We start from the raw sequence: 23,109 nt of genomic DNA, 5'->3' as shown, positions 1-23,109 counted from the left end.
AATAGGCCTTCTCAACACACGCTTGTGAGTTGCAGTTTAAAGCTGATTCATAAAAGAATTTGGTGTAAAACTAAATTTGACATGGCGCTAGAAGAGAGTATAAGGATGGATAACTATTTAATTGTCCTCCATCTCATTTTCTTCAATTAATTTGTATTGTTAGATTTCACATTAATGCCCTTCAAAGATCTCAATGTTTTTTGTTGTTTTTTTTTTTTTTTTTTGTGGTTCATTTATTTTCCCATTTAAAATTAATTAGCGTCACTGCTGGCTTGAGGAACAAGTTTGGCTAATGCAGGTCAAACTGTAGCTCTTTAGACTTAAAACACGTATTATCCAATTAAACAAATGATCACCACTGTAATAAGGTTTATCTTTAATTTTCTGAGAATTAATAAAAGTTTTTTTTTTTTTAATTAATGGGAATTAAATTTTGACTCACAAAAGGAACTGCTATACACCAGCAAAACCAGTAACTCTTACACTTATATGCTTTTTTTAATGAAGTAGACTACATAAAGCAGATGTTTGCCATTTGGAACAATAAAACTTTATTTCTACAAAATATTGAGAATTAATAAAGAAAATACTGCTTTTTTCCTTTATTTTTCAGAGACGGAATGTTTTTTAGAACTTATTAGTAACAATAGTAGCCATTAAACTAGAGTGAGTACAAAACATGAACTGTGTGAACTCAAGAAAAAAGAAAAAAATTTCTATGAACACGTTTGTTCTAAAACATGAGATCTTGTGAACAGAACATTTCCAAGGTGCTGCTTTTTGTGTTATTATATGTACACGTGTTTCAGTTTTAAAAACTTTGATAAACAAAAAATTAAATCCAAAAAGGCACAGGTTAAAAAGAGACATTTTTAAAAGCCTACACATTTTAGCATGTGTTTAATTCATTTTGCATTTCACTCACACAATGAAATGAATGAAAAGCTCAAAGTAAACTTGTAGCAAAATTGAAGTAGTACAGAATAAAGAGTTAAACGGTAAAGTGTGTCTGTGCATGCCTGCCGTAGAGAAGCCTTCAGTACAGGAAGGTACCAAAGCTGCCTTTTCCATTGTGCTTGAATTGATTTCCATGAATGGAAATGAACATTTCCTGTGAGAGTAGATTCTCATCAGCCCGCATGGCCCCTAGTGCTTTCATTCGGCTCTTCTGAAGCCCATGTTTCTTGGCTGACGTGGCAACCAACTCTTGTTTGATGGCATCATTTCCCTCAGTGAAGTCTGGAGGGACGGAGCGGCTATGTTTGATGGCTGGGCAGTCTTCCTCCACAACAATGATGGGCACATCATCACCATCACTGTCATCATCATCCTCATCCATATCAGCCTCTGGTTTTACTCCCGTGTCCTCAGATTCTTCCTCTTTCTCATCTGACAAAACAGAAGAGACTTGGTTTGTGAATTCTTTTGGTGATAGCATTTTTACTCTAAAACCTCAAACCTAAAAGAAAATTAAGTATGTACAGGTTTGAAACAACATGAGTGAGAACAAATGATAGAATATTCCTTTTTGGGCAAATTATTCCTTTAACAAAAAGCAGGCAGCGCAGACTGATGCATCAACACAACATGCTCTCATTCCATCCTTACAGCAGAGAGTAATATGAATGGTTATAGTCAGCCTGAAAATGATAGGGTACAATAAAAGGATGTGTTTGAAACATCTACGACTCTCCCCTAAATGGAAGGCTTTTGCACTAAAACTAAACCCGGCTGTTCCTGGAAAAACAAGTGATGCAAGGAACAATTTCACTGTAATACTACTAGACAGAGAGAATTTAATTTCCTATATTCTAGGAGAAAAGAGAAAGCATCTTTAGGAAAGCCAGTTTAAAAATTCCTCTCTAACATAAATTAACATAAATCTGCCATTTAAACAATACAGCAGAGAAATTGACTATGACAATGTGAAAATTCGACCAAGGTAGACGGTTAGAGGCGAAAACATAAAGGAACCGGAGAAGTAGGTTCTACTTGCATTTTGAAGCCGAGACGCCTTCTGCTGAGCATAATTCAGAAATTAAGCACACCGCATTCACAGCTGCCCTTCACTGAATGTCAAGCATATTTCCGTTCTTTCCTTTTCTCAAAATGGAGCTGGCTGAGAGAGAGGAAAAAAGCCAATCCTGCTGAAGAAATGTGCCATGGGGATGGCAGTCATTACGGACAGGCCTTCCAACAGCCCCAGGGGGGCATTTTTAACAAAAATTTTATGCAAGCGAATACATTTTCACAGATATTACCACAGGAAAAAGTAGAGCACTTTTTTCGCATAGTCGTACTGAGTCCTGCGGGTTTCTTCATGAGCTATATAGGCATGTGGCTTATGCAGGCACACACAGAACCATTTACAGTAATGGGGAAAGTGGTCGTGGCCTATTTAATTTGTGGCAAAGATGAGATGTGTGAAAGTAAAAAATAAATAAATAAATAAAAATAATAATAATAATAATAATTATATATATATTCAAGGTTACAGTATTCCCATTAAAAAAAAAAAACACCAAGGACATGAAGCTGGGGAAAAAAAAAAAAAAAAAGAAAAAAAAAAAAAAAAAAAGTGTCTGTGGACTAACCCTGGACACATGAATGTATTATTTATGTACTGTATTATTTGCAAGCTGAAGCACATTTCCGTGTATTTCCTAACAAATTACAAGAATTACTTTATTTCAAAATTCAGCAGAAATGTAAACGAATAGTGCCCCTATTATGCCATTTTAAAAAGTTCCTATTTTTGTTTTGAAGGTCTCCTACAAAAGGTTTACATGAGTCCAAGGTATTTATAAAAAAAAAAAAAAATAATAATAATAATAATAAATAAAAAAAAATAATCTCATAATACACATTACAGCATGACTTATTTTCTCAGTGTCTGGAAATGTTACAATAAAAGATAAACACCTCCTTTTCAAGAGCTTATTCTGCTCAGATTGGTCAGATGGCCCAGTCTGTTGTGATTGGTCTGCCAATGTCGGAAACAAAACACTCATCACCATATCTGAATTTCAGCTCTGGAGGCCTCAAACAGTAATGATAGCATTAGCTTTAGCTTATCAATTCAAGCCAGAGTCATCATCTTTTGGAAGTGCATGCAAAGTGGATTTGCTTTCACAGAGCATCTTCTCGACATGTCAACACAAATTAAACTTCCAGGCCTCAGCTACAACCACAGTGTTTGAGGGCAGGTCAAAGTAGGCGTTGTTCGGGGGCAGCCAATGAAGACCATAAAGTGGCATTATGCAAATTTGTTACAAACCTACATAGGTTCTTGCAGGAAGTAAGACTGGAATTACTGACAACTCGTTTCAGTCAGTTCAGAACCGGGTTAATTTTTTTAACTGCCCATTTTGGGGCATCATTAGAAATGCGCCGGTTCAGGCTGCGGCCCCTTTAAATCTTCGCGCTCCCTGCCCCCAAGCTCGCGACTCTATAATACATTGCATAAACAAAGTTCACACAGCCAATATAACCCTCAAAATGGATCTTTACAAGATGTTCGTCATGCATACTTCAGATCATGTGAGTATAGTATTTATTTAGATGTTTACATTTGATTCTGAATGAATTTGAGGCTGTGCTCCATGGCTAAAGCTAACATTACACACTGTTGGAGAGATTTATAAAAAATTAAGCTGTTTATGAATTATACAGACTGCAAGTGTTTAAAAATGAAAACTGTCTCCTTGAATACAGTAAGAAACGATGGTAACTTTAACAACATTTAACAGTACATTAGCAACATGCTAATGAAACATTTAGAAAGACAATTTACAAATATCACTAAAAATATCATGTTATCATGGATCATGTCAGTTATTATTGCTCCATCTGCCATTTTTCGCTATTGTCTTTGCTTGCTTACCTAGTCTGATGATTCAGCTGTGCTGCTCCAGACTTTACTGCCTGCCCTTGTCTAATGCCTTGAACATGGGCTGGCATATGCAAATATTGGGGGTGTACATATTAATGATCCCAACTGTTACATAACTGTTATGTTGAGATTCGCCTGTTCTTCAGAGGTCTTTTAAACAAATGAGATTTACATAAGAAGGAGGAAACAATGGTGTTTGAGACTCACTGTATGTCATTTCCATGCACTGAACTCTTGTTATGCAACTATTCCGTGGTCAATTCAATTTTCCATTCTATGGCACCTTTAACAAGGGTGACAGCTATATATTACACACTACATGAAAGGTAAAATCCCCCATAACTCATTCATGTCACCTCATGTTGTTTCAAAATCAAATGCAATTTTTTTTTTTTCTCTCTCTGTGGAACCAAACATAAGAAAAGATATCTATACAATGACAGTTCATGCTGACCACTTTCTGTCAATATCCAAAAAAGATGGAAAAACAGCATCATAAAAGTAGTCTATTCATGTCATGAGTCATCTCTGAAGCCATGCAGTTGATCTGGTTCACGAATTGGTCTGATACAGTTCTCAACTGTATCCCAATGACCCGGTTGCAGTGATTTGCAGATGTGTTGTTATTAAATTATTGAAATATTAACTTAAAATCTCAGGAGGTACTTCAAGTCAATAGTTTAGGTGAAAGGGGTTACAGCTGACTAATATATTATATATATGGGAATTTCTTACGTAGAGTTTGAAAACTGGATATGTATTTTTATATTTGCTAAAGATTCAACATTTATTATCTATTAGTGTTTTTTAAGATTAACTTTAAGTGAGCTTTTGATAATGGCAAACGTAAAAATAGGGGAAATGAGCAGGTGTACAATTAAATATCCAATACTGACCAACACAAATCTTTATAATATCAGATATTAACTGAAATATCACATATTTATCTTGCATCTTTCAGTGTTGTCATTTTTGAAGCTTGACAAGCTATTCACTATTAACAGTAGCTGTATAAAAAGAGCTGTGAGAAGATTCTTAAGAATTTCTTTTTTTTTCTTTCCTCTAAAAAAAGTAAACTTTAGAACCAAAAAACGGGGAAATTTTATAGCATATGCTAAAACCTATAGCATATGCTAGTGCTTCTACTTCAGTTATTGCTAGGTACTTTAAGATACCCATTCTAAAAGGGTTAGTTCAACCAAAAATGAAAATTCTGTCATTAATTACTCACCCTCATGTTGTTCCACACCCGTAAGACCTTTGTTCATCTTCAGAACACAAATTAAGATATTTTTGATGAAATCCGAGAGATATCTGACTCGTCCATTGACAGCAATATAAGCAACACTTTCAAGGTCCAGAAAGGTACTAAAGACATCGTTAAAACGGTCAACGTGACTAAAGTGGTTAAACCTTAATTTTATGAAGCGACGAGAATACTTTTTGTGCACAAAAACAAAACAAAAATATAGCTGCAAGCAGCAATTATGGGGCCAAGCACAAAAACGGCACAAGTCAGCCAACATGGACAGCAACAGTGAGCAATTAAAGACCTATTAAGACCATTTTAGGCAAATGAGCTGAAAAATTATATATACTGTCAAAAGTAAGGATTTACTGGTTGATCACTTTCGACCAATAGGTGGCGCTGTGACCAAATTAATGTGGTATGGTCAGAGTGAGGTGACAATGAAACTTGCAAAGTTTGGTGTCAATATGTCAAAGCATTGCAGAGATACAGCTTCAAGAGTCGTTTTTGCATCATGCCTCAAATTCTTTGCTCTGGTATATGAAAACGCTTTGACGTTTTGGTCTGAAGATGATACGGTTCAATTTTGGTGAAAATCGGAGCAACGGTCTAGGAGTTCGAAAAAGTAGGTTTTTAAAGAAAAACAATATGGCAGACAGGAAGTTCAGCTGACTATGGCAAATTTTATATCTATGTTCTCAGCATGACCCAAGGAATCTACTGAGACCAGTTTCATTACAATCGGTTACAGTCAAAAGTTATTAGCATTTTTGTAAATTTTGTTATAACTTTTGACCACAAGGTGGCGCTGGTCCGAAACTTCTCAGGCTCCTTCAGGGCATTGTGCTGATGACCCATACTGAGTTTCGTAATGATACGCTAATGCGTTCGTAAAATACAGCATTTTAGCACAAAATTCCAAATTGCCGACGGTCAAAATGTCCGATATGGGAAAATTTGGCTCGGCATGATGCCCCGAATCCAACGACACCGAATTTATGATTTTTGGACAAACCCATCAGAAGTTACAAGCAAAAATACCCATTTTTCATATTTCCGCACCAGTAGGTGGCGCTGCGCCGAAACACTGCATGATGCCTCAGGTCATACTTATGATGACAGGTACCAAGTTTGGTCTGAATACGATAAAGCAGTGCAGAGATACAGCTTCAAGAGTGTATTTTACAACATGCCTCAAATTCATTGCTCCAGTATACGAAAACGGTTTTACGTATCGACTTGAAATCCTTAACTTTTTGTCGGCATGGTCTGAAGATGAAACATTTCAATTTTGGTGAAAATCGGAGCAATGGTCTAGGAGGAGTTCGAAAAAGTAGGTTTTTAAAGAAAAACAATATGGCGGACAGGAAGTTCAGCCGACTATGGCAAATTTGATATCTGTGTTCTCGGCATGACCCACAGAATCAACTGAGACCAGTTTCATTACAATCGGTTAACCCTTTCGAGCGTGAGTTTAAAATATTCTAACTGTCCCCCCAGAGTGAGTTTTTTTAAGGCGACCATTATTTTAGAACGTTTGCCTTTAATGTTTCCATAGCGACGCGTCATGCGTGTCACGAGCGCTGAGCGCAGCCACAATAACACTGTATGACAGGTGGATCATTATTATTTTGTTTTTCCTTGTTTATTTAAAATATTCACAAACTTGCTTACCATGTTATCAACTATCTGACATTCCGATCCTCAAATATGTGTAAGTGAGTGTGTTTTGTCGTTTAAAAGCCTTTATAAATGATCTTTATCTTGATCTATAACACGAGATGGGCGCCGCCATCTTAGTTTGCGCTGCAGTTCACAGAGTCCTGTCAGTCGGATTTACAGCAGGTGAATTCATCATTTTCTCCCGAAATATATGCAAGTAAGTGGCTGGTGAACTGGAAGAATTATAGAGTAAATTTTGTAGTTACTTGGGCCCATTATGTGTGTCTGATATGAATAAATGTCGGCAAATTGTATATGAATGGATTGTTATTGCTCCTTCAACTGATGTCTGACATCAGTGTGGATTTTATAAACTCTAAATATATTGTTTTAATGGTGCTTATCCGTATTTAAATGTCTGAAACCTTAAAAGAAACGTTATGTGGCTGAAAACACTGCATAGCTGTGATATACAAGAGCTGCGCGCGTCCGTCTCGCAGTCAAAGCACAGTTTGAATCTGGCAGTTATGTGACGTCGCTGAACGTTTGAAATCCCATATGTGGGACCGTACGCCCAGGGGCGTCGCAGCGCCACCTTGTGGTCAAAAGTTATTAACATTTTTGTAAATTTTGCTATAACTTTTGACCACAAGGTGGCGCTGCGACAAAACTTTTTGAGTACTGTCAGGACATGGTGCCAAAGACCCATACCGAGTTTTGTAATGATACGTTAATGCGTTCGTAAAATACAGCATTTTAGCACAAAATTCAAAATGGCCGACGGACAAAATGGCCGATATGGGAAAATTGGATATCAATCGACTCGAATTCGACCCTGAATCTAACGAGACCAAGTTTATGATTTTTGGACAAACCCATCAGAAGTTATTAAAAAAAAATAAAAAATAGACATTTTAAAAATAGACACCAGTAGGTGGCGCTGTGCCGAAACACTGCATGATGGCTCAGGTCATGCTTGTGATGACATGTACCGAGTTTGGCCTGAATACGATAAAGCGTTGTGGAGATACAGCCTTACGTCTATTTTCTCAAGCGCTTCATACAATTAATTCGACTTGAATTCCATAACTTTTTGTCGGCATGGTCTGACAATGATCTGGTTCAATTTTCGTGAAAATCGGAGTAACGGCCTAGGAGGAGTTCGAAAAAGTATGTTTTTCAGAAAATTCAAAATGGCGGAAAAATTTTCATGACGGAAAATTACGTCATAGGATGCAATCAATTCGGCTTGACCTAAGGAATCAGAGGAAAAAAAGAATTTTGTTTCTAGTTATTAACATAAACAGCCAATTATGAGACCACGTTCTGAAGTAAAACCTGGAAGTGCTGGATGTAAACAACGTATGACACAGAAGAGAAAATATTGTTGAATAAAGACATTATTTTTGTTTTGTTTTTGGGCACAAAAAGTATTCTTGTTGCTTCATAAAATTAAGGTTGAACCACTATAGTCACTTGGACTATTTTAACAATGTCTTTAGTACCTTTCTGGACCTTGAAAGTGTCGGTTAAATTACGGTCTATGGACGAGTCATTTACCTCTCGGATTTTATCAAATATATCTTAATTTGTGTTCTGAAGATGAACGAAGGTCTTACGGGTGTGGAACAACATGACAGAGAGTAATTAATGATAGAATTTTAATTTATGGGTGAACTAATACTTCAATAAACTAGCTGGTGTTAATTTGAGAATTTGCCCTGCTGCTGCTGAACTGAGGCGGCAGGAACAGAGAGAAAAAGAGGGGCACCTGCGGCATTGGGCTCTGCGGGCAGATCCTCCACGGTAGCGTCACCTGGCTTGACCAAGATAACGCCGTAGCCCTGATTGTTGTGGATCACGTTATTCACCATGGTGATTTTAGGCATGACGTCCAACTCATCTGCAAAATCCTGCCAAAGGGGAAGCAGGAGGTGGTAAACAAGCAGCATGCCTACACAAATGAACATGCACGCACACTCTCACATCTCTTTTTGGCCTAAGCAACGTGAGGAAGAATGAAAGACAGGCACAGTGTGTACACAAATGCACAAAGCTTTAGGAAGGTAGATAAAATCCAATTATTCCACTAGAGTTAATTACGGAAAAATCCTTTTGGGATGCTGCTACCTGTGTGTGGATCTAATTTGCTCTCAGGTGAAACACTAACACGGACTTGAGAAAGCCATCACATAATATTTCAGCTCATGAAACACTCTCAACTGATCCGATCTGCAAAATTTTTCACAAAGATTTATGTCTACAACTGCGGGGTTCTCATTTGCTTTTCTGAGCTTTCCTCTGAACTGTGTGAGCGTACTGACCTCTGGTGACACAGCTTAGAGGCATTACCATCAAAGACGCCCCATGGCGGCCAGTGAAGTCCCACTCCACTAACGCACTAAAGGGGCTAACTTCCCTGGAGGTCTTCTAAATGCAATAATCCACTAAGGTCATTAATACGATACCAAGACAGCTCTACATTGTGCCTCTGTTGGGTCAGGTAAGACACTTGCCGTTGCCTGGGCAACGATTAGCAGTAACCAGAAGCTAGACGGGCTAATCTATAGGCGTTTAGAAGAGCAGAAACTCATCCATCTTGCTCACCTTAATCAGGATCCCCTCCTTGCAGTGATGGATGCCGTTGCCCACCAGACTGCATACACTCCCAGGGTAGATCTCCACACCGGCGCCCTGAAGCAAGCACACAGCGACCATCAGAACGAACAATAATGATATTGTTGAATGAAGAAGAGGCTCTTTAGTAAAGCGGTTGGTGGTAAATCAGTCAAAAGAATCTTTCACACCTGTATCTCATACTGTAATAACCATCGTAAAGAATAGATGATGGAGTGAAATATTCAAATGATAATACCCTTTTCATAAGTCAAGAAGTCATTTTATAATTTATGTGAGGTACCATGTGCTAGTGCAGCTTACCTTGGAGCCGTAAAGGTCACACATGTTCATGAAGAGCTGGGCCGCCGATCGCACAATCACACCTGTGGTCTCACACTGCATCACACAATTTTCCATTTCCAGCTTCCCCTGGCGAACACCTGATGAAAGAAAGGGTGACAAATCGAAAAAATATTGGAGGACGGTGACAGGACATGCAAGGAGGAGGAAAGGTTTCCGGTCACACATAAAGACTGAAAATAGTCCTGGGCTATTCTGAATATACACAATATAATATTAAACAACACTGACAACATCACAATGATTTATAAAACGCAATTAGATTAGTTGCGAGTATGAAAGTGTTCAGACATTTTTAAATTGCATCTTTTATTTACACTTTAGCTGAAAGAATATTAGGTTTTATTCATATCTGTGAATCAGTTCAAAATGTTTGTTTCAATTGATACAAAACTTTGATTCACAAGTTCAGGACAAAAAGTAATACTGTAAAATAAATATTACATAAAATGTAATTAATTGCTGTGATGCAAAGCTGAATAATTACTCCAGTCTTCACTGTCACTCAATCCTTCAGAAATCATTCAATATGCTGATTCGGTGCTCAAGAAAAATTTCTTATTATCAGTTTCTTAATTATCAATAATCAATTTCTTAAAATCAAAAACAACATTTTTGTAGAACACATTAGCATTTTTGCACATTAGCATTTAATGCATTAACATTTTAACACATTAGCATTTAATGAATTTTTACGTAACAATGTAAAAATCCTTGCTGTGTATTAATTTCTTTCTTTAAAAAAAACAAAACAAATCTGACCCCAAACTTATAGTGTAAATAAATTAAATATAATTTTCCTTCTGTTCATTCAGTTAAAGACAGTATAGAAAACATGCCTTGATTGTTTTTTAGTTCGGATTTTAGTTCTTGCATTAAATATTTTGAATCTAATTTGGCTACAATGCCATCAAAGCCAAATACATAAATCAAGATAGATTTTATATACAAGTCTGAATAGTGTGAGACTTTTTTTTTTTTAGCTATCACCCAGCCTTAATACAGTAGGGAACATTTTGTGTTGGAAGCAAGCAGGATATCTTGTGGATAATAAGCAAACCTGTGCTGACCAGATCAGAAATCCCACAGGAAGCAAACCTTCAAATGTACAGTAACTGCACACAGGGATACAGATTTAAAAGCTCCCTAGGCTAGACATGCCAGAATGGCTCACCAATGAAATGACAAGCAAAAAATAAGATGACTCTCTTTTTACTGTGTTGCTGTAGAGACCGAATGAATGCAAGTTAGGTCTCGGGTGGATATGCTGCTTCCCATTCAACAGCAGCAGTCCCTCAAGACTCTCTTCGACAAACAGCTGGAAAAGGGGAAAAGGAACAGGCCAATTTTCTTTGAGACTCACACAGGATGCCTTCAATGGCGTCGCGCTGTATGAACTTCAGATTTGAGAGTTTGACGTTTGCTCCCGTTGACTCCACAAAAGAGTCACCCTTGTTACGCTTCTCAATCACCACCTCATCCGGCAGACCGTATCCTGAGAGAAGACAGAGAGAAATGTCTTTGCAAACAGTGCTTTTTATAACCAACCCTTGTATTTTTGACTGCAACTTACAAAAAAATCTAAAAAAGTATCTTACAAAATAAAATAGAACCAAATAAGATTAAAAAAAAAACTAAAAAAAAAACATCACTGCAGGGATATTATAATGTTGTTTATGCCTCTTTTAAATAAAATAAAAACTCTAAACTACCCTTGTTATAAAACAGACCAGTGATGGCATATTTTCGACAGTAACAAGAACCTGTTAAAATTGCACTCTTTGAATAAAACATTTTCTGAACCTGCATGACAAAAACGCAGAAGGGAAATTGACAGGCCCTTAACCCTGATGGATTACTGTCATTTACAACTATGCCTACCATCCAGCAAAGAACATCTCATTATAGCAAAGCCTCTCCACAAAGGACCTAATTCTCTATGGAAATTAGATCGTCTCTCAGTCTAGACACATGGTTTCCAAGTAACAATGTGCCTAAATGACCATCAACAAGCGTGTTGAGTCTATAGCAGATGGATGACCGAGAGGTCAGCTTAGCACCATCTTAGTTTGAGATAGTGGTGACAGGTCAGCGAGAGCAGCGGTTCAAAGTTTGACAGCCCGGCTTCATTACACACTGCTCTTTGACAGATGGTCCTGAAGCAGGTTTCTTCCAGAGTTTTCTAACAATGCTCAGATGAACTTCAGCACTCTGGTCAGCTCTCAGACACTTCTTTCAAATGCCAAAGGCTGAATATAGACCAATAAGGTCACAGCACCATCCTCACTTCTACGCCTGCAGGTAACAAGAGTGGATTTGCTGGAAGATCTCACCGTAATTGACAGCAGTGGGTCGCTTTGAATGGGGATAACACAGAGAATCACACATCGTACTTCCTGCTCTCCAAAATGCAACACCGTTGCAAGTCTCAAAATGGAGCCTTTTCACATTATCCAGTGTCCTAAGAAGCGGAAGTCGTCATAGTTGGGTAAACTTCTATAGTGTTGAATGGAGACTACAAGAAACATAATTTCTGTATTCCCATTTGCTCCAATAGCAAAAGAAAATCCACAATGGCAGATCCACTTACCAAAACAGGCAGAAAATACAGAGAGATTGATTATGTTGACCAGAAAAGAGAAAGATGTTAAAATTTTCCATCACTCCAGCAGCTGTTGTATTAGAAACACTCATGCAGCATGCAGCAGGGTTAAATAATTTTCTGTAAAACATGCAAAACTATTTACAGCTCCTTCAAATTATCTTGGCGATAAAGCCGTAGCCTGAGACAGAGGCATGTGTGACATTCTCTCTAAATACCAAAGAGCGCAGAACCCTTTAGCGCAGAGAGCTGAGTTCTTCTATGGTAATCTGGCAGTGGTCTAATTGAGTTGCACTTCTCCTATAGTAGAGCCAGCAGCCGCCTGTGTGTTATCTCCTCTTTCAGGGCTTCCCTGACGCTGCAGGAGGGACTGCCAAGCACACAAAACCTCCATATTTAAACAGCGGCCTCCAGGCCTTCTTTCCTCTACCTCATTTGACTTCATCCCTATCTGACTTTGCAGGTCATCCATTTGCATAAAGAGACTCCACCCTGACCTCGTGCTCTCTCTGCTCGCTAGCCTCCACATTCCTCATGCATTAATTTCCACCCCCATCATTGGAAGATGGTTATTGTGCCATCGAGCTCAATTACCTCAGACGGCTTCCTAATATCACGCACCAATTGCGATGTTCCTTTTATACACGTCCAGGGAACCATTTTGACAAACAAGGCATCGTGCCAGACTTCTGACCTACTGTTATGAAGCATGCCGTTTCACAAAGCTTTATTAAAAGGGAAAAGAATAGTACAAAACATAGGTGATTTCCTCTGAGTTACAGATGGAGGTGGATACAAAAAAAAGTACCGCCTTCAAATCAATCAGATGATAAAGGTCAATGTCTCTACTACATCACTGCAGCTAAAACTGGCCAAAATATTTAAACATTACTAATGTCGCTAAATTTTAAATTGATAGTTCATCCATAAATTAAAATTTTCTTCGTAATTGTCCTCACACAAAGCTAATTAGTCTTAATTCATTTTAACTTTTTTTAACATGATATTTTAATTTGATTTAATTCTATAATGATTTTTTTGTTCCACAGAAGAAAGAAAGTTTGGAAGAACATAAATGTGAGCGGTCAAATTAACCTCTTTTAGTTTCCATGAAATTTTCCAAAAACTATGAAAAAAAAGAAACATGTAAAATGACTGAAGAAGTCTTGCATTCATCACCAGAGAATGTGAACAATTCATCTGTGAATAAGTTTCAAAAAGATCTATAACACGGCAAGTCATGTGATTACCTTCAACCTCGATAGAGTCGACAAGACTTATGGAGCTGGTGATGCTGTAAAGGCCCGGGCATATGATGACCACATCCCCCTCATAGCATGCATTGACTGCAAGCACCGGGTCACTGTGAAACTGGGACCAAAACACACACCACATTAAGTCCAACTCATCTTATCCCGAAGAAAAAGCAATAAAAAAAAACAGAATTTCAAATCACAGAGAAAAAACAGTCTGACACACAAATTGAAGTGAATGTGTCTCAGTAGGGTTGAACAGAGACATGCGAGCACACACATCTCCTGCACCATTTTAACAAGTTCTTGAGGGATAAACTGGCTCACGAAACAAGAGAGATCAAACGTGAGCTAGTACACGAACACTGTGCTTTACAAATCCTATATTAAAGCACCTTGACACGTTAGTGATCATACCGTCCTAACAACTTCTTTTTGGCACAAAACACTCTTTAATCTTACTATTCGAACAGAAGACGGAGAAGAGAGCACATGCGAGATTTTACTGGCCAAATTATTCACTAAGACCTAGCAGTCATAAAATTATACTAGCATGAGTGAAATCGATGATTTGATTTTTTCTAAGAGCTGAGGCGGCCAGCGCTCTTGGCCAGATATTAACCTTTAAGAGGTAAACCCAGGAAATTAAAAGACAGTGATCAGAGGCGACGGGAGAGAGGAGCATTAATATCAGCATTTGGGCAGGATTTGCACTCAACCTGCTTTGTCTGAAGCTACTTTATTTAAAATGATCAGACCATCCCCCATCCAGATTCAGCTCTCAGAATAGGGGAAGTGACCTTTTCCAATTCGAATACCATATTTCCCACCCAAATGTCTTGTCATGGCTTAAAACTAAGAGTTTCTCCCATTCTTTCACAGTCCAGATGTCATAAACCTCTCCCAAAATCTTCATTTACAAAGCCAGTACAGCTGAAAACAACACTATTTCCTGAAAAGTTGAGTACTATAAAGGTCATCAGGCCAGCATGCAACTGAGCCATGAAAAAGAGAAAGGGTCATACACACCTGCACTTCAAACTCTTCACTCGAATAGTGGGGCATCAGTTTGTCAGTTATCAAGCTTTGAAGCTGGTGAACTGTGGCCGAGGCAGATACCAAGTGGACCACACGGCCGCCGGCAGAACGTGGCCCCTTTGCCCTGCATGACTGCTGACCAGAGTTCACCTTGTAGCCCAGAACGTACCTGCAACGGACACGCAGGTGGTGCGGGTGAGCAAACCAAAGAACTAACATTCACACTTGCTCAAACACAGCTGTTCAGATTAACACGTCTTTGATCCCAGCAGATCTGAAATCTGGTAACTAGGAAAGACTGATGATTAATTATGGAGCACTGCGTATTGATCCAGAGGTTTGAAAAAACGTAAATAAGCCAATACTTCAAAAACCATGAATGCCTGATATCAATATTAATCACATTTATACTCATTACGTTACTCTCCTGATTAACTTGTGGTTGAGGAGTAAAGTCACGTTGTGGGCACACATATACATGACACCTCTCAATCTCAAAACACACACAGCAGAAATAATAACCTGAGCAGTGGGTTTTCAATAATACGCAGCTTGCGCCTAAGTGCTTCAAGCTGCTCGTACATGCGCAGCCCTTCCACCATGGACACGTTGTCTTGCTCAGACTCAGAGTCACTGTTCAGGTCACTTCTCAGGCTGGAGAACTCCTGAAACTTCTCCGAGCAGAGCGCCAGCACTGAGTGATACTCAGCGACAAGACCAGCTGGAACACGATCCTCCAAGATATCATAGTAACTGTGGAAAATATATGAAAGGGTTAGTTCACCCCAAAATGAAATCTCTGTCATTAAGTACTCACCCTCATGCCGTCCCAAACCTGTAAGACTTTCGTTTGTCTTCGGAACACAAATTAAGATATCTTTGATGAAATCCAAGGGCATCTGATCCACACATAGGCAGCAAAGTCATTGCACCTTTTGAGGTACAGAAAGGTATTAAAGACATCGATAAAATAGTCAACTTGACTACAGTGATTCAACCTTAATGTTATGAAGCGATGAGAATGCTTTTTGTACACAAAAATAAAACAAAAATAATGACTTTATTCTATTTTCGTTGCAGAGCTTCCGTGTTTACGTCCACGGGCTCTGTATCGGCCAGGTCCTGTGTCGTACCAATGCTGACCCCACGTTCGGACATAAACACAGAAGCTCTGCAACGAAAATAGCATAGCAGTATGACAGAGGACAGACAAATTTGTTGAATAAAGTTATTTTTGTTTTGTTTTTGTGCACAAAAAGTATTCTCGTCGCTTCGTAACATTAAGGTTGAATCACTGTAGTCACGGTGACTGTTTTATCAATGTCTTTAATATCTTTCTGGACCTCAAAAGGTGCAATGACGTTGCTGCCTATGTGTGGATCAGAAACCCTTGGATTTTATCAAAAATATCCTAATTCGTGTTCCGAAGACAAACGAAGGTCTTACGGTTTTGGGACAACATGAGGGTGAATACTTAATTGACAGCAATTTCATTTTGGGTTGAACTAACCCTTGAAGGAAAAAAAAAGGTGAGAGGAAACATAAAATCCTGTACTTATTAAAGTTGATGACAAATTTCTGTATCACTAGTGGCACCAAAAATAATTGCTTCAAACTTGTGAAGTTCAGTATAAAAAGAGTCACATTAGACTCATTTAATTTGTCTGACATCATCTCCACTGTTGTTTATGCCAAAGTGAGTTTAAAAATAGATATCTCATGCATAAAGTAAACATCTAATTTCATAATGACTCTAAAAATCGCAAAGTAAACCTATTTGGATAACTCAGAGCAATTTATAGTATTGTCATATAACAAACAACTGTTCATTACTGAGTACACACTGCCACCTGGTGGTCCGAGCTCCTTTATATCTAACACAGTGCTTCTGGGATACTAACAGACTTTGATGAACTCAGTGTTGGTTCATGCTTCAGGGGAAGAGACAGGACACACAGAGGACACTTACAGCCTAAGACGAGGCTCGACACACCGAACAAAGTAATCAAAGTCATCATCCTCATCTTCCTCATCCCATTTCCTCCAGATATGCTTATAAAAAAACCTGTATGGATTAGACCGAAACATGCAAGAGTGAATGATGGGGGGGAGACAGTGTGGGGGGAGATGTGAATAACAATGACAGGAAAACCTGCTTAACCAGACAGTTCAGTATAACAGAGAAACCTCATCAGAATCACAAACCAAACTTGTATACAACTGCATCACTGTTTTGATGGACAAAATATGGCAGATCTGAGTATCAAATAGAACATTCCATTAAATATTCAAATCGTGCCTTTTGGCTACAGTACCTCACCCACTCATGACCACTAAATCACACGTGTATTTGAAACTTTTCAAGCTGAATCATTAAAATTAGTTAATGTACTATGAACAGTGCTGGGTAGTAACTGATTACATGTCAACTGGATTACATAATCAGATTCCAAAAATAAAGTACTTCGATTATATTACATTTTACAATACTCATAATCAGACTACAGTTCATTTTCTATTGATGATTTCTATACATGATTACATTTTTTCACACAATGGCAGTAAATTATTCATAATTCTTAGTTTGTTATATTTTCAGTTTTCTTTTCTAAAATGGATGACTGCTTATAAATTCAGAAGGTCTTACATGTTTGGGGTGGAACTGCACATACAGACCAGATAATATTGAAAAAATACTGAAAACTGAGACCCACACAGCATTTGATCACTGGATTTACAGAAATCATTTTACTTTTAAATGAAATTGTTTATTTCTTCTGCTTAAGATATTTTGAAGAATGTTGGTAACCAAACAGTTGATGGGCCTCACTGACTTCCATAGAAGGAAAAAAATACTATGGATGTCAATGACTACTGTCAACTGTCTGTTTCCCAACATTCTTCAAAATATATTTTGTGTTCAGCAGAAGAAAGAAACTCATACAGGATTGGAGCAACAAAACATGAAGGTGAGTAAATGATGACAACATTTTCATTTTTGGTTGAACTATCCCTGTAAAACTAAAATGATTTCTGTAAATCCAGTAATCAAATGCTGTGTGGGTCTCAGTTTTCAGTATTTCATCAATATTATCTGGTCTGTGTGTGCAATTCCACAAACCTGTAAGACCTTCTGAATTTATAAGCAGTCAGCCTTTTTAGAAAAGAAAACTGAAAATCCATTTAAGAAGTGTTTTCTCAACATTGCAACACTGCATACTAATCAGCTCCTGACTGATACATTAATTATTTGAATTCTCACTCAGTGAATGTTTTAACTTTTTCTCCATTCTGTCACCTGATGGAGTTTGTGTTCCATGTCAGTCGCCTCTGGCTTGCCTGCACCTAATATGACACTTAATATTCAATAATAATATTGATTTGACTGCACTGACACTAGCTGCGTCTCATTTTGGAGGTCGCATTTGAAGGCTGCATACGTCATCAAGGATGTCATATTTAAGAAAAGTAAGGTAATAACATTTACCGTTATTCCTTGTGAGGTAAAATATTGTAATTTCATTCTTACTTTGCAATCTAATGGTTACTTTTCATAAATGAGACTAGGGATGTCAAACGATTAATCGTATACAAAATAAGAGTTTGAGTTTGCCTAATATATGTGGGTGTACTGTGTGTAATTATTATGTATATATAAATACAAACACATCCATGTATATATTTGAGAAATATTTACAAGTATATGTATTTATTTATATTTTTATATAATTTATATTATATATAAATACATTTTTTGTACATAAATAACATATTTCTCTTAAATATATACATTAATTTGTGTGTATTTATATATACATATTATTTACACACATTACTCACACATATATTATGCAAACTCAAACTTTTATTTTGTATGCGATTAATCGCGATTAATCGCTTGACAGCCCTAAATGAGACCGCCTCGATGACGTATGCAGCCTTCAAATGCGACCTCCAAAGAAAGCAGCCTTCGAAATGAGATGTTGGATGAGAACTGAACTAAGCTGGATGATGACAGCTTTTTTTTTTTTTTTTTTTTTTTTGCAGAACTGCTTTATGATGAAATTAACTAATTTAATAATTGATGTTCTTTACAACAGAACTGAATCAACACTGAACTGACTTCAGCTGAACAACAGCCAAAATGCATAATTTTCTCAATATCATGGTAAAGCTGCTTTGAAACAATTTGAAAATGTATAAAGCACTAAATAAAAAAGGAGACTTGACTTAACCATGTATTACTTCCTCTGGAAGGCTTTTGTCTTTCAAACACATGATGAACAAACTTTTTAAACTTTTTTCATTATTCATTAATCAGAGTTTTCGTTATTTGCATTCAAGCAAAAGACTACGCTAAAAAGAACTGAATTGAGCGCTCATTATTGTCAAACCCTGAAAAGGAAAAGAAAAAAGTACCTTTAATGGGTTAACTAACCTGAGGTGTTCCAGGGCCAAAGCCGTCTGATCAAAGTCCCCTGACTCATCGTAGACAACTGAGAGCTCCAGAAGAGGTACTTTATGAAGTGTAGCTTCCAGCAGGGCCTTCATGGACTCTTCAGTAAGATCACAGCTTCTGGTCTCACACTCCATTGGTAGCACCAGCTCCACCTTTGCCTTTAGCTCCTTACAATCAACGTCAACAACCTACAACAACAATCCTCAGCATTCTAAACATCCTTTTGTGTGAATGCATCAATCATAAGTATCGACTGTTTGTGTTTTAACAGTAAATTCCCAAAAAGCACTTGCCACCATATGCTTCAATGAACTTACTTCAACCAGCACGTCAAACACATCAGTATGCCATATGGCCTGCCAATCACATGGCTCCACTATCTTCTCCAGGTACTCAGCAGTGAAGGCTTCTACTTCTGATGTTTTACAGTCACCTGTCAATCATTTCAGGTTTATAAATACATTTATTAACTCACGTATTATTGTGGATGACTTTCAAAAGTGTTTGAATGGTTACCCAGCATGTAATCTTGATAAGCCTTGAATCTCTCATAGTACAGAAGATGATCTGTCTGGAAGGTGTCCGGCAGTTTTCCGTTTCCTGGCCTCTCCGCTCGCTGTAGATGGGTACAGGGTCTTTCATCACTATTCAGATAATCGGTGCCGCTGTCATCGTCGTCATCATCATCATCATCACCACCATCATCTTCTTCTTCTGTCTGAAATAACTCTGAAAACATCAGCAATGGCAGTTCAGTAAAGTGCCCTATAGAGCAGGGGTGGCTAACCCTGGTTCTGGAGAGCCATAGTCCTGCAGAGTTCAGCTCCAACCCTAATCAAACACACCTGAACAGGCTAATCAAGATTTGAAGTGTTGCTGGAAAGCTACAGGCAGGTGAGTTTTTAATCAGGGTTGGAGCTAAACTCTGCAGGACTGAGGCTCTCCAGGACCAGGGTTAGCCACCCCTGCTATACACCCACACAACTAAATGTGTTTTGGCCTATGAGATATTGTTTAAAAAAGCAGTGTCAAAAGTCAAACGTGTGACATTCGATTAATTTTTTGGGGGGAGTGAATCACACATGGTAACTTGACATAATGCAAGAGTTCAACTGAAATCACAACAAATCACACAGTCGGTCACATGGCGTATAAACATTACGAACCTTTAGAAACCCGATTGTGGTTTGGCCTGATGTCATTACAGATAGTCTCTGTCTCTCTTTCTGTCTCTTGGTTGACATTATGATCATGATCATTTAGTGCGTCTTCGCTGGTCAGTTTGACGATGATTTCAACGGCGTTTTCAGTCTCGGCGTCTCTCACCTCCTCCGGCTTTGAACACACAAGCTCCTCTGACATCACTAAAGCTTAAAACTTTAAACTAGCTACAGTAAACGAGGTATAGATATAAATAAAATGTATTTAGTTAACTAGGTTAGCAGCCAACTGAATATCGGTCTCCTCCCTTCGCTTGTATTTTCAAACGCTACCCGGGCGGAGCAAAAGAGCCCAATAAACTTACAGGGCGGAGCAAACCGACACATTCTTAAAGGGACACTGCACACTTAAACCCTTTTAAAGGGATAGTTCACCCAAAAATGAAAATTCTGTCATTATTTACTTACTCTCAAGTTGATCCAAACCTGTATGAATTTATTTTTTCTGCTGAACACAAAGGAAGATATTTTGAAGAATATGAGTAACCAAACAGTTGATGGGCCCCACTGACTTCCATAGTCTAACCTAGTTGTTATGAAGGCATATATTCAGTTCAATCATTGATTAAATACTATGAAAATACTATGAAAGTCAATGGGGCCCATCAACTGTTTGGTTACTCATATTCTTCAAAATATCTTCTTTTGTGTTCAGCAGAAAAAGAAAAAAAAATTCATACAGGTTTGGATCAACTTGAGGGTGAGTAAATAATGACAGGAAATATCAGGAAATCAAAACTGGCAAATCTTATTTTTGTTATGGAATATTGTATATTATTATAAATTATTTATCTGTGCGCTGCACATCATTATTTTGTTTCATTGCATGTGCCCTTATAATGTTTATGATTAACATAAAGTCCCCATGAACCAGAAATTGCAACCGACTTTACTTCATTGTTGTGACGTATGTCCAAGTGAAACGGAAATTGAATAGAGGGCAGGGTTTTACTCATCTCCATCCCTCGCTCAAAGCAGACTGATGGTTAGAGAGGAGTGGTTAAGGATATTCAACCCAAGTCGTCAAACTGACGTCATCAGAGAAGGAATGCTATTTCAGAGCGGAAGCTATTTTTTTTTAGATTTTGACAAAAGATTGCATGATAAACATATTTTTATTCTGTGTATTAACTTGCACAGACACCACAAGACTAGTAATGTGCACTAACAAAGTAAATATTGTCCATTTTGATTTCATGATGACTACATAACTTTACGATACGTGGACGTTTTGTTCTACAGTGTAAACTGCACACACTCACACCCCAAATGTTCTCAGTTACTTGTTAGAAACATGGGGTGTTTTTTTTTAGAAACAATTTAAAATAATAATAATAATAATAAACATAGCAACTTCAAAATTTGCATTTTTTTTACGAGTGTGTGTAATTTAGGTAGAGCAAGACTACAGACCATTTTACTCATAAATTGAAAAGCCCCATTATAAAAAAAACCTATAGGATATTCTCAAGGGAACCAATAGTGAATTAGTCTTCTGGGTTTTCATCTCACTCTATTGGGAAAAAAGAAAAACCATCACAACTTTCGTTTCATGCTGACTTTAAGCTGTTGGCTGCAATTGTCATTAAGTCTGCGTCGTTTTAGAAACATGCAAAGTTAGAAATAAATTACAATAATTTACAGCTCATGAGGAGTAACAATTGTTTTATAGGCTAATGTACTAATGGTTGCTTTTCTGAAATGAGACATTCTCTATGAGATATACAGGATTTCTCCAAAAATGTTATCCCCCCACCCCTGAAAGATTGCATTAATGTGTCTCCATTTTTCGTAATGCAGTGGCCACATCTCAAATCCGATGCATAACCAATGCATTCAAGTCAAGTATAAAGATCATATTCAGGAGTTGAACGCACATGAACGTCACCTAGGCTATATTCCTTTCATTTTTTCTCTCTTTTTTATTGAATAACAAGTAGCCTACATGAACAATACAACCATGTATAAGCACTTTTTTCATTTTTTCATTTTCAGTAATCCACCTACGCTCAGAGGAAGCCTACATCACAATACAGAAGTAAAGAGCTCCATGTTTCAAGGACCACTTGGAGGATAAAGACGGAGAAGTATAAATATTTAAATTTTTTTTTTTTTAATATATACATTGCAGTGAGTGATTTTGAGTGCTTATTGGCCTAACTGCATACTTTATTATTATGCTCACGTTGGAAGTCATTAAAATAATCATTATTGATATACAGTGTCATGTATTAGTACACTACATGCATTGTAATACAGTGGGCCAGTGAAACGGCTGAAATGTGCCGCACGTCCTGATATTGCTGAGTTAGATGCGTTCCTGGGTCAACATATTGTCAACATATTCAACATTATGAAAATTTAGTCTTAACCCTATTCCTACCCCTAAACCTAACCCTACCCATAAGTTATCCCAAAAATCAGAGGGAAATGATAGATGAATAACACTGATGTAGAAGCACCAATTCATGATTTTAAGCCTGAACTTGACATAATCTGTAAACTTGTCCCTCAAATCTGATTGGTTGATTTGAATGTTGTTCCAGGATCAACAAAAATGTTGACCCAGGAACATGGTGAACTCTACAACATGTTGAACTCTGCAATATCAGGTTATGCTTGACAGCACATAGTATAGACCCCTTAAAAGTTTGTAAACATTGCAACGTTTCCTGGTGGGCGGGACTTAGCTGGAGGCAAAAAGAGACGCTGGACTCAATGTTGACAAGCGTAAGATAGCATGATTTAGGAGGGA

At 37.7% G+C, this 23,109-nt stretch overlaps 1 protein-coding gene across 1 annotated transcript; it reads right to left on the bottom strand.

Moving 5' to 3' along the window:
• Positions 1-527: 527 nt before the first annotated feature.
• On the bottom strand, positions 528-20,649 carry shcbp1 (SHC SH2-domain binding protein 1). The gene is made up of 13 exons (XM_048185247.1): positions 20,301-20,649; positions 19,651-19,863; positions 19,452-19,567; positions 19,114-19,322; positions 16,645-16,740; positions 15,198-15,428; positions 14,667-14,844; positions 13,635-13,755; positions 11,146-11,277; positions 9,744-9,862; positions 9,411-9,497; positions 8,575-8,716; positions 528-1,389 (listed from the first exon to the last, which is right to left on the bottom strand). Exons 1-13 carry the CDS (start codon positions 20,494-20,496, stop codon positions 1,037-1,039), a joined length of 2,193 nt encoding a protein of 730 aa, XP_048041204.1. The 5' UTR covers positions 20,497-20,649; the 3' UTR covers positions 528-1,036.
• Between the last annotated feature and the right edge of the window lie 2,460 nt (positions 20,650-23,109).

This window comes from Megalobrama amblycephala, linkage group LG3, assembly GCF_018812025.1.
Source record: "Megalobrama amblycephala isolate DHTTF-2021 linkage group LG3, ASM1881202v1, whole genome shotgun sequence".
Classification (NCBI taxonomy): domain Eukaryota; kingdom Metazoa; phylum Chordata; class Actinopteri; order Cypriniformes; family Xenocyprididae; genus Megalobrama; species Megalobrama amblycephala.
Note: the sequence above shows the minus strand (reverse complement) of the source record. Positions and strands in the feature narration are given on the sequence as shown.

Coding starts and splice junctions, on each gene's coding strand:
- shcbp1 (XM_048185247.1), bottom strand. CDS start 20,496: ATGTCAGAGGAGCTTGTGTGTTCAAAGCCGGAGGAGGTGAGAGACGCC. Junction 13,756..14,666: donor GTGAAGAGTTTGAAGTGCAG/GTGTGTATGACC, acceptor TTTTGGTCCCAG/TTTCACAGTGACCCGGTGCT. Junction 9,498..9,743: donor GTGACCTTTACGGCTCCAAG/GTAAGCTGCACT, acceptor TGCTTGCTTCAG/GGCGCCGGTGTGGAGATCTA.